Source organism: Diadema setosum, chromosome 7 (assembly GCF_964275005.1).
Source record: "Diadema setosum chromosome 7, eeDiaSeto1, whole genome shotgun sequence".
Lineage (NCBI taxonomy): Eukaryota > Metazoa > Echinodermata > Echinoidea > Diadematoida > Diadematidae > Diadema > Diadema setosum.
In genome coordinates, this window is record NC_092691.1 from 1,002,816 (window position 1) to 1,016,678 (window position 13,863).

Here is a 13,863-nt window from a genome sequence, read left to right on the forward strand (position 1 = left end):
ATGCCTTCGTGGCGCTTTGCTCTACTCTGTACTTTGATGGTTTCCTGGATGTTTGCCAGGGTCTCATCCAAGAACACCATTCATCTCGACAAAGGAAAGTACTCCAACATCCTGGTCGCCATTGATTCCGGTGTTACAGAAGACTACACGTTGATAGAACACATCAAGGTATGAATTTCTATTCATCTCACAGCCACACGCTGCGTGTAGATGACATTTGTATTGAATTGCTCATTTTTCTTGCCTTTCTCCCACGTTAAACTTAGTATAGCTTCCCTGATGCTTTTTAATCACCCCTATATCCCTCTACAATAAAGTTCTCTTAGCTTTATTTTGCAAAATGTAACTTGATGTGATTAAATAAGCCAATGGATGAAAATCATGAATCGTCAAAACCATACAAGACATATCAGTAAAACAAATTGGGACAAATAAAAAATGAATGAATCAATGAATGAATGAAAAGTGTGAACTTGGGCAAATAAGTATTTGTCGCATTATGCGTAAATTATGCAATATAAGCTATGCTGGAGATCATTAAATATTTTTGAAATCTAAGCACTTTGCACAAAAAAAAATTCATTATTTCCATTGCATGCATAACTGTAATTCACATCTTTAAAAAAATCAACATGTGATATGTATATATATATATATTTTTTTTTTTGCATGAAGAGTTGGGGTACTTAGATGCACTTTCAGTATTTAAACACATTAGAACCACCATTCAAAAGATTAAAATGATTATTCTGCAATAATCTTGCCAAACCAGGGTGTTTTCTCCTTAAAAAAAAAAAATACATTCTTTTCTGTCACCAAAGACTCGAAGGAAATTGGTATTCACACACACACACACAAAGTATTCCATACAGAAGAGTAAATTTGGCATAACGTTGTTCGTTCTGGTCGCTATTCAATATCTTTGAATATTTCTTGGGAATTTTGATTTAAGTACTGAGAACGACACTTTAAAGATACCCAATTGAGTGATGCTGTGCCTTGATTACAAGCTTGTCCTTTTTACATAAATTACTCGTTTTAATGAATCTGCGTGATCTTTAAATCACTTTTTTGTTCAATGAATTGAAAGTAATAAGATGATCAATGGTCACTAATGAAAGATACATAATATGATAATCGAAAGCATGAATATAATGTAAGTGTCCAAGTTCCAATTTGGCAGTTATCTTGGAGTCTCCCTGTTAATATAGATAATCATTTGTATTATCTTTTTTTATATTTCAATTTGTATACATGATATTCCGATACCGGACAATGTAAGTAAAATATTATTATTTGAAAGAGGAACGAATGTTTTTGTTGTTGCTGCTGTTGTTGTTATAGATACTTTATAATGAAAAAACGCTTTAGGATTTCCTTCTACAACATGACGCTAATGGTGACTATGAGCTTTCACCTGAATTAAATTCAGTCAAATACTGGGATGCGCTGTTTTAATCAAAAACGTATTAATCATATAAAAATTGTAGGAGTACACAACAAAGTCGAACATGGCATTCACAAAGTCATAACGCGACCCGTACACAGGTTGCAAACCCTCTAACCATATAACATGAACATCTAATCCTTTCAACATGAAGTAAAGAAGAGGGAAAGGGAAAGGAAATGAAAAATACCTTCCTCCACCAATCACTAATCTTACAAATTAAAGACCATCTCAGTTTCAGGGTCTCATAATTATAACATATGACAATTCTGCACTTTAGGATATGTTTTTTTGTAGGAGTATGGTTCAGAATTTTTGGATCCTCAGAAAAAGAGGAATGTAAAAATCATTTTATATGCTATTTACAGGAATCCACATCTAAATAAATTGTCAATCAAGTACTGAAACAGAGCAGGAAGAATCCTTTTGAGCAAGGGCGCCGGAAGCGTTGGTGGGGGCTCCCTGAAAGATAAAATTTAATCACCAATTAAGGACTAAATAGAGCAATCACCAAAGACACTTTTCTTGTTTTAAAAGACTTTCAATCTCGTAACTGAAGAAATGCAAAATTTTCGTCCCTAACGGGGCACTTACACGTTGTACATTAAATGTCTAGATGGTAAATCCTCCCGTCCTTCGACGAGTGTGCCCCCTGAAACATACCTTCAGTAAACCCTTTCATTCCTTTCTGTTCTTCTAAGCTTTTTAGGAATATAGAAATATTTTTCATTACTCGAACAACGCGATCACGTCTAAGCTCTAAGCTCTAATGAATACATTTCAGACTGAAACCAATAGCAAAGTGAAAGGGGCTTACCAACGCATGTTAGCCCTGACCAGTAACCCATGCACCTAATGCACCCACCCAGCGGCTCATTTGCACTATCAAACCTTAGAGTGAATGACCAATCCTAAGATGGTGAACGACTAACACTTTTTGGGCTCTATCTTGAAAATTTCCAACAGTTTCGGCTCATTGTTTATATTAATGAACTTTGTCAGGCATCTGAAGTACTTTCCTTTATTCACTTTGCTGACGATACCAATGCATTTTAGCACACAATGATATTCTTTTATTCAAAAAGTAAGTTTTGTTTTACAAAAAGTGGGTTAGAGCCAGTAAATTATCATTGAATGCCACAAAAAACCCGAAATATATGATTTGTAGTAATACTGTTGACACTTTGAGAGCAGCTATAGTTTTGGATTGTTTTCATTTAGAAACTGAAAAACTGAAAAGAAATATTGTATAAAAACGTGGCATTAAACCGTCTCAATTATTGGCATGATGTTTAAAACTTCAGAAACCTTCCCTGTTGCTACGTTCCCAGTCTCAAACCCCTCCCCCCTCGTTCTCATGTCAGCCCGCGGTAAAAGAAAATGAAACAACTCAAACCAACTCGCTCGAAGTACAACACAAAAAAAATCAAATTTAACATATATGCATAAATAATATGTGATTATATTATAACGCTTGTATTGCAGAGTCTGTGTTATAATAATATGTATATATACAACATTACAATTCTATAGGGGATGGGGATGGGGATTATTGAATTGGATAGGGTGTCCATTAGATTGAATGTATAGATTAACTAAAATTATTTCTACTGTGAGAATACATGCTATAAACCAATAACAGCATATTTATTTTTGTAGCTATAAACTTTATTTCATCTTTATTTGCATTTCAGACTTTGAGAGAATGTACAAAACAGAAAAGTTTTTTCATGGTTAATGTTAATCATACAGAAAATTTGATAGTGAAGAGGAAATGGTCATGAAAATATCGTGCTGTATCTATCTTATTTTATCAGGAAACATTTAAGAAAGGTTCAGAGATTCTCTTTGAAGCAACAAAAAGAAGGCTGTACTGGGGTGAGATCCAAATTCTCGTTCCCATCACATGGAAGCGAAAACCTGATGTCTACGAGATGGCCACCTTTCAGTCATTTGGGAGCGCTAACATCCGGGTCGTGGCGGGAGATGATACGGACCCATCGGTAACAAACCACGCCGAGTGCGGGGATCCAGGGCTGGATATGACGCTTACATCCGGGTACCTTCTTCAGCCCGTCGACACATGCAGGGGTAGGATATGATGCATTCTGACCAAAGCTTTCCATACACAAGAGTTTACCCTACATGGTTTAGCTGATATCGGCATAGCGTGCTCTCCTGTGTTGCTTGCTTGTCTACCAAAGCTTCATGCCGCCATAGTGTTACATATTATTATACTTGTGCATAGCAGAGGTGCTTAACCCTAAAAGGGCATGGGGACGGAATCCACCCCCCCCCCCCCCATCGACGTTTAATTCTGTATCGCGAGAAGGCCTCGTCGTGAGGATTCTTGACTTTGCTTGTTCAAGTCACGCGCAACTTTTGAGACCAAATTTGCAACATTCGCGCATACTTTTGCCACACCCATTTTTGTAACGGAATGTCGCCCCACGACGGGCACAATTTTGTGATTTTGTGTACATTTCCTATAAGAAGTAAGTGTTCTGTCATGAAAGTCATTAAAAATCTGATTATTTTCGCTATCGATCACTTTCGTTGATTAATTTTGTGCTAATTATAGTAGAAAAGTGGTCAGCCACAATTTCTAATGAAAAAACAAAGAAAAAAAAATGAAAAATAAAGAAATTCATAAGAAATTCTGAAAACAAAAAAATACATAAAAATTGAAATGAGTTTTGGAGGAAAAAAAAATATGTAAAATTGTTAAATGGGCCAAAAAGATTTACAGATCAACAATTAGACTCTCAATGCTTTCAATCAAGCTAAAATAATATGATCTTGAGCTTAATTTGCATAATCAATTGATTAAAATTGTGACCGTGCACCTCAAAACGAACATAAAGTCGCACACACTGATTTTGCGTGAGGACTGAAAATAAGTGAAATGGGTCAACCTAGCCGAACTTTTTTTATAACTTTTTTATATTTTCTAAAAGAGCGGGTCTTCTTTTACATTATGCTAAAATTTGGTATCATAAAACGGGCAGGAAAGGGTCTTTTTTAGCAGTTTATTTCGAACATTTTTGGTAGAATAGTGTGATAAGGTGTGTCTTTAGAATCCCTTTTTCATTTCTGGAAAACCTTATCCACACTCTTCACTTTCAACTCTAATAACTTTTGAAAGGAAAGTGCTACTGCTTTGAAAGTTGGCATTAATTATGGACAGAATGTGTTAATGAGGCATCCTTCATTTCTGTTTAATCTGATAATCCCTTCATTGTCGTTACTCTGGTGGTTTACTTCCTGTTTTTGTCCCATTCATCGCACAGCCAGCACGGTTTGGTAAAGATTAAGCGCTTGAATAGACATTGTACTTCAGAGCCTCTTTTCTCAGTTCACACTTTTCCTGAGTTTGTGCTTTCTTTCCAATATTTAGTTAGGAGAGTCCATTTGATTTGAGGTATACATCATTTTAAAGCTTAAAGTCTGCTCTTTCAGAATATGGTCTAAAAATTCATGTCTGCCGACTTTTTGTTTGTTTTGAGATGCAGGGTCACAATTAGAAACTGATTGTTTCAAAACAATCTTATGACGCACATGCGAAATTTTATCGCGATCGCACTACCGACGGCCGAGGGGGAGGGGGGGGGGCGGAATCCACCCCCCCCCCCACCGGTCTGAGCATAGCCAAAAAGCCCGGTCCTTTTAGGGTAGAACTCTGTATTTCTGACTGCGCCTTGCCTGAAAAAGAAATCCATCTCTATAACACTGTAGAAAGTTTGTGACAATGCGAATTTGCAGTGTTGATCTTTTGACAAATTAAAGGACAAGATCACCTTCATAGACATGTGGATTGAGTGAATGCAGCAATAGTTTTGGGTAGTAATTGCACTTCAAAGAAGCGGAGAAGACAAACATTAATGTCGTGGGTGATGAAGCATTTGTCTTGAGTGTTCGAGCTGGTCAAACCACCCCTAAAAACGTCTTGATAAATTATTTGTCATGCCTTTTTGGGTGCGCGACCAACTGATATTTTCAGTGTATGCTTGTTCGTCTTGTGAATCATAGCATATGATTACAGTTTTCATTGATTCTGTCATTCTAGAATGCATAATGTGGATTGCTCATACGACATTAGATAATCCTATATTGGAAAAAAGTATGTCACTGAATTCTTTGAACGCTTTGTCATCACAACATATTAAAATGTTAACTTTATCATTTCCCTTTAATATCATTCATATTTTCTCATGAACCATTTAAATTCTTTTGCGTTGCTTTTGATTCTCTGAAAACAATGGAACGTTACAAACGAATCAATCTATTCAACGGGATCATACTAGGAGATCGACACCCGACTCATACAGCTCACAATTGTGACACTGACAGGTCCATAATCATGTACCCCCCCCCCCCCCCATTCATACAAGTCCATGAGGTCAACACTACTCAGATAATTCCCGTGAGTCCGTCAGCAGGTAAATAAGGCTCAATGAGTTCGACACCAGGCGCAAAGGCACTCGATTTCGACATTAATTTCATGAGGCTTACTGTGCCGAGCTTGTGGGCCTTGTTGGCCTAGTGTCGACTCGTGGGCCCCATTTGCCTATTGTCGAGATCGCGGGTTCATTTTCCTATTGCCGAGCTTTGAGCTGCATGACTTTTGACGTGCACCCTATTCAACATATATTTTTTTTTATTTCATACTAAAAAATATTATAAACAAAATCATCGAGTACGTCGTAAGTGGAATATTTATCAATTTGGTGTTTTGTTTGATCGCATGATTCCCTTTGAAATGCCAGGGTTTATATAATTTTCTACAAAATTTCCTATTAATTTTAAATTGCATATTCTTATTGTAAAATGCATAAGCCTATTCATGAAAATATCATTACTGCATACGTGCGTTTGATTCAAGAAGTACAGAACTCAATCGTTCCTGAATGAAGTAAGATTTTAAACATGTAATATTTTCACCCGTTTCTTGTTACATAACCTGTGCATACATGTCTCTTTCTATTTCTTCTTTAATTCTAAGTCCTGTGAAATTATAAGAGTGGACGACATGACCAGATATAAAAGTATATACAATTAATAAAGTTATGTGGATCGATACAATTTGAATAAAATGATATTATCTTGCTGGAAAGAACGCAGTGTTCCACAGTCTGAACCACATTGAGAAATCTGTCCGTACTGTTAAATTACAATTTCAATTCAATTTATTCATTTCATAAAATCACATATAAAATTTTTACATAGATGTGTGAGTCAAAGGAGGAAATCACGCAAAAGCCTAGGGCTTGGAAATGGAGATTTCCTTTACAATATAGTTTAAAATCAAAGTTTTGAATGAAACATATATATTTCAAAACAGAACTTAGATTAGAGGCCGTTACAAAATCAACAATACATTATGATAGAGACAGGAAACAGGAAACAAAACAACAACTGAACTAATACAATATAATAATATACAATAAAAAAACAAATAAACAAACACACACACATGCAGGGTAATTGTCAAAGGTTTGTATGGGAATTGCACAATTATTCATCATTCATTCATAAACACTAATCAATACAGATTAAGAAGAAGCTGCTTATATTGAGTCATAAAAAGATTCAATTCGTTAACAGATTTCAGTTTCATGCTTAACAAATTCCACAATTTAGCCCCTTTGTACTTTATAGAGTTGGACTGACTGATTTTCAGACGATAAAATGGTAAAATATAACATTGTTTATTTCTAGTATTGAAAGAATGTTTCTTGGCATGAGAAGAAATATAATCATTGAATATATCTGGCAAGACGGAGCGAACATATTTATACATAAAAATACCATGTTTAAATGACATTCTGTCTCGAAAATGTAACGTTTGCAAGTCCTTAAATAATGGAGGGGTGTGGGCAAGATTGAGGGAATTTGTACAAAGGCGAATGGCTTTCTTTTGGAGGACCGTTAGCCGATCTAATTGTCGCTGACTAGTCCCTGACCAGACGAGGTTACAATAGTCTAAGTACGGCAAGATAAAGGCATTGTAAAGCATGAACAGTGTATTTTTCGGGATTAACGAACGAAGCTTGAACATCATACCAAGTGCAACACTTATCTTTCCATAAACATAGTTTATATGGTCATTCCAGGACAACTTTTCGTCAATATACACCCCTAAAAAGTTTATTGTGGCAACTTTTTCAATTTCATTATTATCAATTTTTATAGAAAAGCTTGGACAAAATTGTATCGATTTTCTGGAAGATTGGAAAATCATGTATTTCGTTTAACTAATATTCATTTGTAGTTTGTTTGCCTTGAACCAGTTGCATAAGGATTGCACTTCTTCATTAACAATTTGGTTAAGCATTTTCTGATCAGAATGTGAATATATGATATTGATATCATCAGCATACATTACAAAACGAAAAACTTTCTATGAATTTATAACATCATTGACATAGATCAAAAAGAGAAGAGGGCCAAGGATACTACCTTGGGGCACGCCATAAGATACGGGCATGAGGTCCGACTTAGCACCGTTAAAACTGGTGTATTGTGGTCGTCCACTCAAATAATCAGCAAACCAAGAATGAGGCACACCACGAATACCATAGTGTTGTAGCTTGTGCAAGAGTATGTTATGGTCCAGTGAATCAAACGCTTTGCTCAGGTCGATGTACATAGCCAAGGGAATTTTTTTCTTTTCAAGGGATAAAATGACTTGTTCCAAGGTGTGTAACAATACTGTTTCGGTCGAAAAGGAGGGCCGAAAACCAAATTGTTCTTTTATGAGAAGGTCATTTTCGGACAAATACTACAAACGTTTATATACTATGCGTTCAATTATTTTGGAGAAAGTTGGAAGAAGAGAAATTGGTCTATAATTTTCTATCAAAAATTTATTATTCTTCTTATAAACAGGAATTACCTTTGCAAGTTTGAGGGAGTCTTGGACCTTACCTGAGCATAGCGATTGATTTAATATATGAGCCAGGGGACAAGCAATATAATGGATAATTTGTTTTACAAATTTAGAACTAAAACCATCATGACCACATGAAATCTTACAATTCATGTCTTTCACAATTTCAGCTATTTCCGACTCATTGGTAGGACAGAAGAAAATGGAAACTGATGGTTTCGAGCTCAAATAATCTGTAAAATGCTTTGGACAACTTTGAATGTTTTCTGAGATTTAGACTCCTATATTCGCAAAATACTGGTTGAAAACATTTGCTATTTCTTTATGATTTTCAATTTTTTGACCACAAAGTTCAATAAAAGGTGGCAATTCAGATTTGCTACTTCTCCCCAAAATCTCATTTACAATTTTCCATGTTTTACAAAGATTTGTTCTATTTCTTTCAATCAAGTTTGCAAAATAAAGTCGTTTTGATTCGCGTAGAATCACATTCAATTTGTTTCTATATCGTTTATACACAACTTCATTCTTACGTGAGGGAACATGAATATGTTTGTAATATAACCTTTGCCTTCTATTGATTGACTTTAATATTCCTTTTGTTACCCACGGCTTTCTTATAGTATATTTTTTTGGTCTTCTTGAGTGATGCACGCTGGATAACATGTTTATCACAAATCTTGGTGAAAGTCTCAAGAAAATTATCATACGAGGAGTTAACATCACTCCCATTTTCAATAAATGACCAATTGACTGAGCATAATTCCCGAGAGAGCTCTTTCATATCAAAATTTCCATAAAGTGGCTTTTGATCGTGACTTTCGAGCCTGTACTGTTGTTGGTGCTGTTTGTCAAATTTTGTAAATTGAAAAATTGGTAAGTGGTCAGAAATATCAGAAAAAATGATTCCTGGAGTTGCTGGTTTATCAACAACGTTGGTAAATATGTTGTCAATACAAGTGTATGATCTCTCTGTTAACCGGGTAGGTTTAGTGATAAGTGGGTACAAACCATGCAAATACATTACGCTCATGAATTCACTTGTACATGAACTCACAGAGTATTTCAGTATGTCGAAGTTAAAGTCCCCAACAATGTAGCATAATTTTTTTTCCATGGCAATAGCTTAAATTATATATATATATCTTATCTTATATTAAATTAAATAAATTCGAGCATCTTAACAATGTGAACACAATGTGAGTCGTAAGTTAACAGCGTGAAGCAAAGAATAAGTACTTTGTGAACACCCTGTGAGAACCACTTCACAGCGTGAAATCATCTTCACCCTTTTCTATTGCTATTGATGGTGATAATTTTTCAAAATACATTCTCCGCTCTATGCTGAAACTACATATTTACAGTAATCCACTCGTTCTACTTATCAAAGAGCACCGAGAATACCTTGGATCACCAAATCTCTCCTTAAGTCTATCAATCATAAAAATAATAAATAAAATAATAACGTTATTGCAATATTCTTACAACTTCTCTGAGACTTGCTAAGAAGAATTATATCAGAAGGTAGTTTCATCCAGGTGCGGATCTAGCTTGTTATAAAGGGGGGGGGGTGGGGCGGTATGCGAGGGAGCGTAGCGACCGAGCCCGAGCGAGCGGAGCGAGAGAGGGTGGGAGGGTGTGGGAGGGGAGTGTCCCCCCTCCCACAGTAGGGAGAATTTTTGAAAATCTGTGTGTGAAAATGGCGTTTTCTTGCATCTAAAACACCACTATTGTTGGTATAGAGGTCATTGCCTAATTAAAAATTACAAGTTAAAAAAAAACGATAAGATAAAAAGAAAAATGGTCCCCGGATTTTTTTTTTTTTTTTTTTGGGGGGGGGGGGGGTTGCAAACCCCACCCCCACCCCCCCCCCCACCCCTAGATCCGCTTCTGTCATCTGTATAAGAATGACCCCAAGAACACGTGGAAGATTATTTATGAAGTTCTCCGAGTTTAAGAAAGATCGGAACAAGTGAGAGAAATGTTTCATCATGGTATTTTTACCCAAAATCCTGTACACGTAGCTTTTGCGTTTAATGATTTTTTTTTTATTTAGGACCCATTTTTGCTGGTTATATCCAAGCAACAGGTAAAGAACTTCATTATTTATAAACTAGTCCAAATCCTCAATCCTTGTTTTTTAATCCCATCCAAGAATATGACGTGAAGGTTAAAGTTCACAAATTAAAAACAAAAAAGAGTGCTGGACATAATGGCGTTACGAATTTTTGTACTGAAAAAATTATTTATCATATTTAATATGAATGCAACACTTTTTGGGACTCTCAATTTGGATTTAGAAAAAGCCACTCTACTACTCATGGTTTGCTTGCTTTTATCGACAAAGTTGCCCACGCTATGAACTATTCATCACATACAGTTGATATATAGTCCTGGATCTGTCCAAGGCTTTTGACACTATTTATCACCATATTTTGTTAAAATGACTCTCGCACTACGGGATACGTGGAAAGGCCTTGGACGGGTTCAGGAGCTATCTAACCAACAGTAAACAGTTTGTCAGTATTAACGGTTTTAGTTCTAGTTTGATGACACTTTCTTTCGGGGTCCCTCAAGGATCTCTTGTGAATTCAAGCAAACGAGTTGTATCTTGATATAAACAAAATAAATTCCTGTATATAATACTCAGAAATCCTGTCAATCATTTGCCAGGTGATATAAAGATGAATAATGATTGTTTAATTCAAGTTAAAAGGTCGTTGGTTTTTTTTTTTACGTTTAAATATTTACCATGATTTATCAAGGAAATATCACATAGATTATTTGTCTAAGATGCTTTCAAGAAATGCTGGACTTCTAGATAGTTGAAATGTTTCTTTCCTAGATAATAAATTATTTTGAAAAATGCACACTAAACGAATGAATTTTACTCTAACTGAATGACGGTATACTAATTGCCTTGGGGAACTGTACAAAATCACACAGTAAGAACATTTTCGTTCTATTTTCGACTATTCGTTCATTCAATCTAGCTGGTTTTTATTCTCATACAAATTACTTTCTTCGTTGAAAATCACTCCTTAAGGTTGCTGCAGTGTTTCTATGCAACTTTAAATAGGCACATTTATTTATCAGTTATCAACCAACAGCTTGCCCGTCATGTCTCAGTCATGCCCGTCATGTTTCAGAAGAAATAATGATGCGGTTCATGCATACCCCACACGACAAAGAGACTGGTTTCAACTTCCACATACTGGCACACTCTTTGGTCATAAAACAACTGTTTTCACCGGACCCAAATTCTGGAATGATCTTTCCGCAGATTTAACCAAATGTCATTCCTTGTTTATTTATATTATTTAACACTCAAATATTCAAAACTCAAATTAATGTTACTGAATGAGTAAAATTGGCCTGATTAGGATTATGTGCACCTTTTTTACATTATTCTCTTTCAGTGCATCAGTTTGACGTGTACATTTGCTTCACCTCTGGTTTCAGTGTTTATCGTGTTTATGCTCATATGAAATGACTGTGACTCATACTTTGAACTCGTTATGAAACTGATCGTAGAAAGGTCATGCTCGTATGCCAGTGTATTTTTATGTTCTCTTTTATATCAGCACTTATTACTCTTCCTTTTTTTCTCCTTTTTTCTTCTATTTTTTCACTTCTGCTCTTTGTTCCTTACTACTCTAGCTTTGAAAATAGTTTCTTTATTAGTACTTTGTTCCTGTCTCCATTGCAAAACGAATTTACATTGTTATTTTTTTTTTCATTGAACACATCACGGTTACAAGTTTTGATTTTGCTGGACCTTCGTATTCTACATGTTATAGGGAATTGTCTTTTAATGTAAATATCCCGACACACTCTTTCTTCTGCTCTTTGTTCCTTATACTATTCTAGCTTTGAAAATAGTTTCTTTATTAGTACTTTGTGTCCTGTCTCCATTGCAAAACGAATTTACATTGTTATTTTTTTTTTCATTGAACACATCACGGTTACAGGTTTTGATTTTACCGGACCTTCGTATTCTACATGTTATAGAGTAAATATCCCGACACACTCTTTCTTTTGTAATTACCAACCTTATATCATATTTAGAATTTAGCTCATTGCTCGTTTGCATTTTTGGTTTAATTTTTGTTTACTACACATACAGATGTGATGTGAAATATGAAAATAAACAGCTGAAACTGTTCACTATGTCTCAAGTGTAAGACCAGTGCAGTGACAGCAATTCAATTCAATCCAACTCGAGCGTCTTTACTTAGTACACACTGTGAACAGACTGTAAACACCCTGTTGGACACTCTTTCCAGTAGGGAAGCTTTCCAAAAGTAGTCGAAATGTTTAGTTATTCTCTCCGCATTTTTCAGGAAACAGTTCTCGGAATGGCCAATATGAACGCATATAGAAAAATGAGCATGTCATACCCTCCTAACTTACAATATTGTTTGTGTATAAGATTTTGAAATTCCCATTTTTTTCATTAAAATACAATTATGACGGAGGCTCAAATCATGATATATCCAACTGATCACTATGCTGAAGTTATTTCTACCATTGGATTTTCGTTTTGTTTTTTTTTTTTTTTTGCACACGATCGATGGAAATTGTGAGGGTATGACATGGTCAGCTCACATAGTTGCATATTCATATCCATTGTACAAGAATTGTCTTTCAGAAATAAGCAAAACTTCAAAATGTCATACCTTCCTAATTTTTCATCCGATTTCATTATTTTTTTCCCTCTGAACTTGTAAAATTTTAATCTTTGTTATGAGACTGATTTATTTTTTGACTGATTTCCCCCATAAAATGGAGTTTTCCTTTTGTCTCCAACCATACAGTTAGCGTCATATCAGCAAGAGAATAGACGAGACACTATCAGTTCAGGTAATCGCTCCTGCATCTCGATTATCCTTGTCTTTCTCGCAGGAAAAGCGATGGTACGGGAATGGGGCCGTTTGAGGTGGAGTCTCTTTCCCGAGCACTTCACCGGCTCAGGCGATGAGAACACCGAGAAAAACCAGTACCAGGATTCGACCACCAATCGCTATGAACCGACTAGGTGTACGCGTGATTTAACCGGCTCTATGGTAAAAGATGGGGGTGGCCCACGGTGTGGAGAAAATCCTAATACTGGGAAAGTGGACGAGGACTGTGTATTCATTCCTCGCAGTGGGCAAACGACTAGCGCTTCTCTACTCTTTGGATCGCACTGCGTAGACTCTGTGAGTTGATTATATTGACAGATAAAGTCAGTTTATCGAGTTCCAAGCCAGATACATTAGTAATTTTACTCAAAATACATTTTTAGTTCACCCTTTCAATAGTGAATTCTGAAATTCCCATAGAGGTTATACACAGACCACTAGGTGCCCGTATGGAACGGGTCAATAACATGTGTACGAGTTTGATGTTTGTATGTCTGTGATACTAGTAAACACTTCCAAAAATAATGAGGGGGAATTATAACCTATACAGATAGAAGACAGGAAGCGATTGTTAGCAGTTTCACCAATACAGGCACATTACAGGAATCATTGTGTTATAGAGC

General features: G+C 35.8%; 1 protein-coding gene across 1 annotated transcript; it reads left to right on the forward strand.

Moving 5' to 3' along the window:
* Positions 1-13,546, forward strand: LOC140230544 (calcium-activated chloride channel regulator 1-like). The gene is made up of 3 exons (XM_072310687.1): positions 1-168; positions 3,265-3,538; positions 13,242-13,546. Exons 1-3 carry the CDS (start codon positions 1-3, stop codon positions 13,544-13,546), a joined length of 747 nt encoding a protein of 248 aa, XP_072166788.1.
* Positions 13,547-13,863: the final 317 nt, after the last annotated feature.

Excerpts from the sequence above, each read along its gene's own strand:
- LOC140230544 (XM_072310687.1), top strand. The coding sequence starts at position 1 with ATGCCTTCGTGGCGCTTTGCTCTACTCTGTACTTTGATGGTTTCCTGG. Across the intron at positions 169-3,264 it reads CGTTGATAGAACACATCAAG|GAAACATTTAAGAAAGGTTC; the intron begins GTATGAATTTCT and ends TTATTTTATCAG. Across the intron at positions 3,539-13,241 it reads GCCCGTCGACACATGCAGGG|GAAAAGCGATGGTACGGGAA; the intron begins GTAGGATATGAT and ends TCTTTCTCGCAG.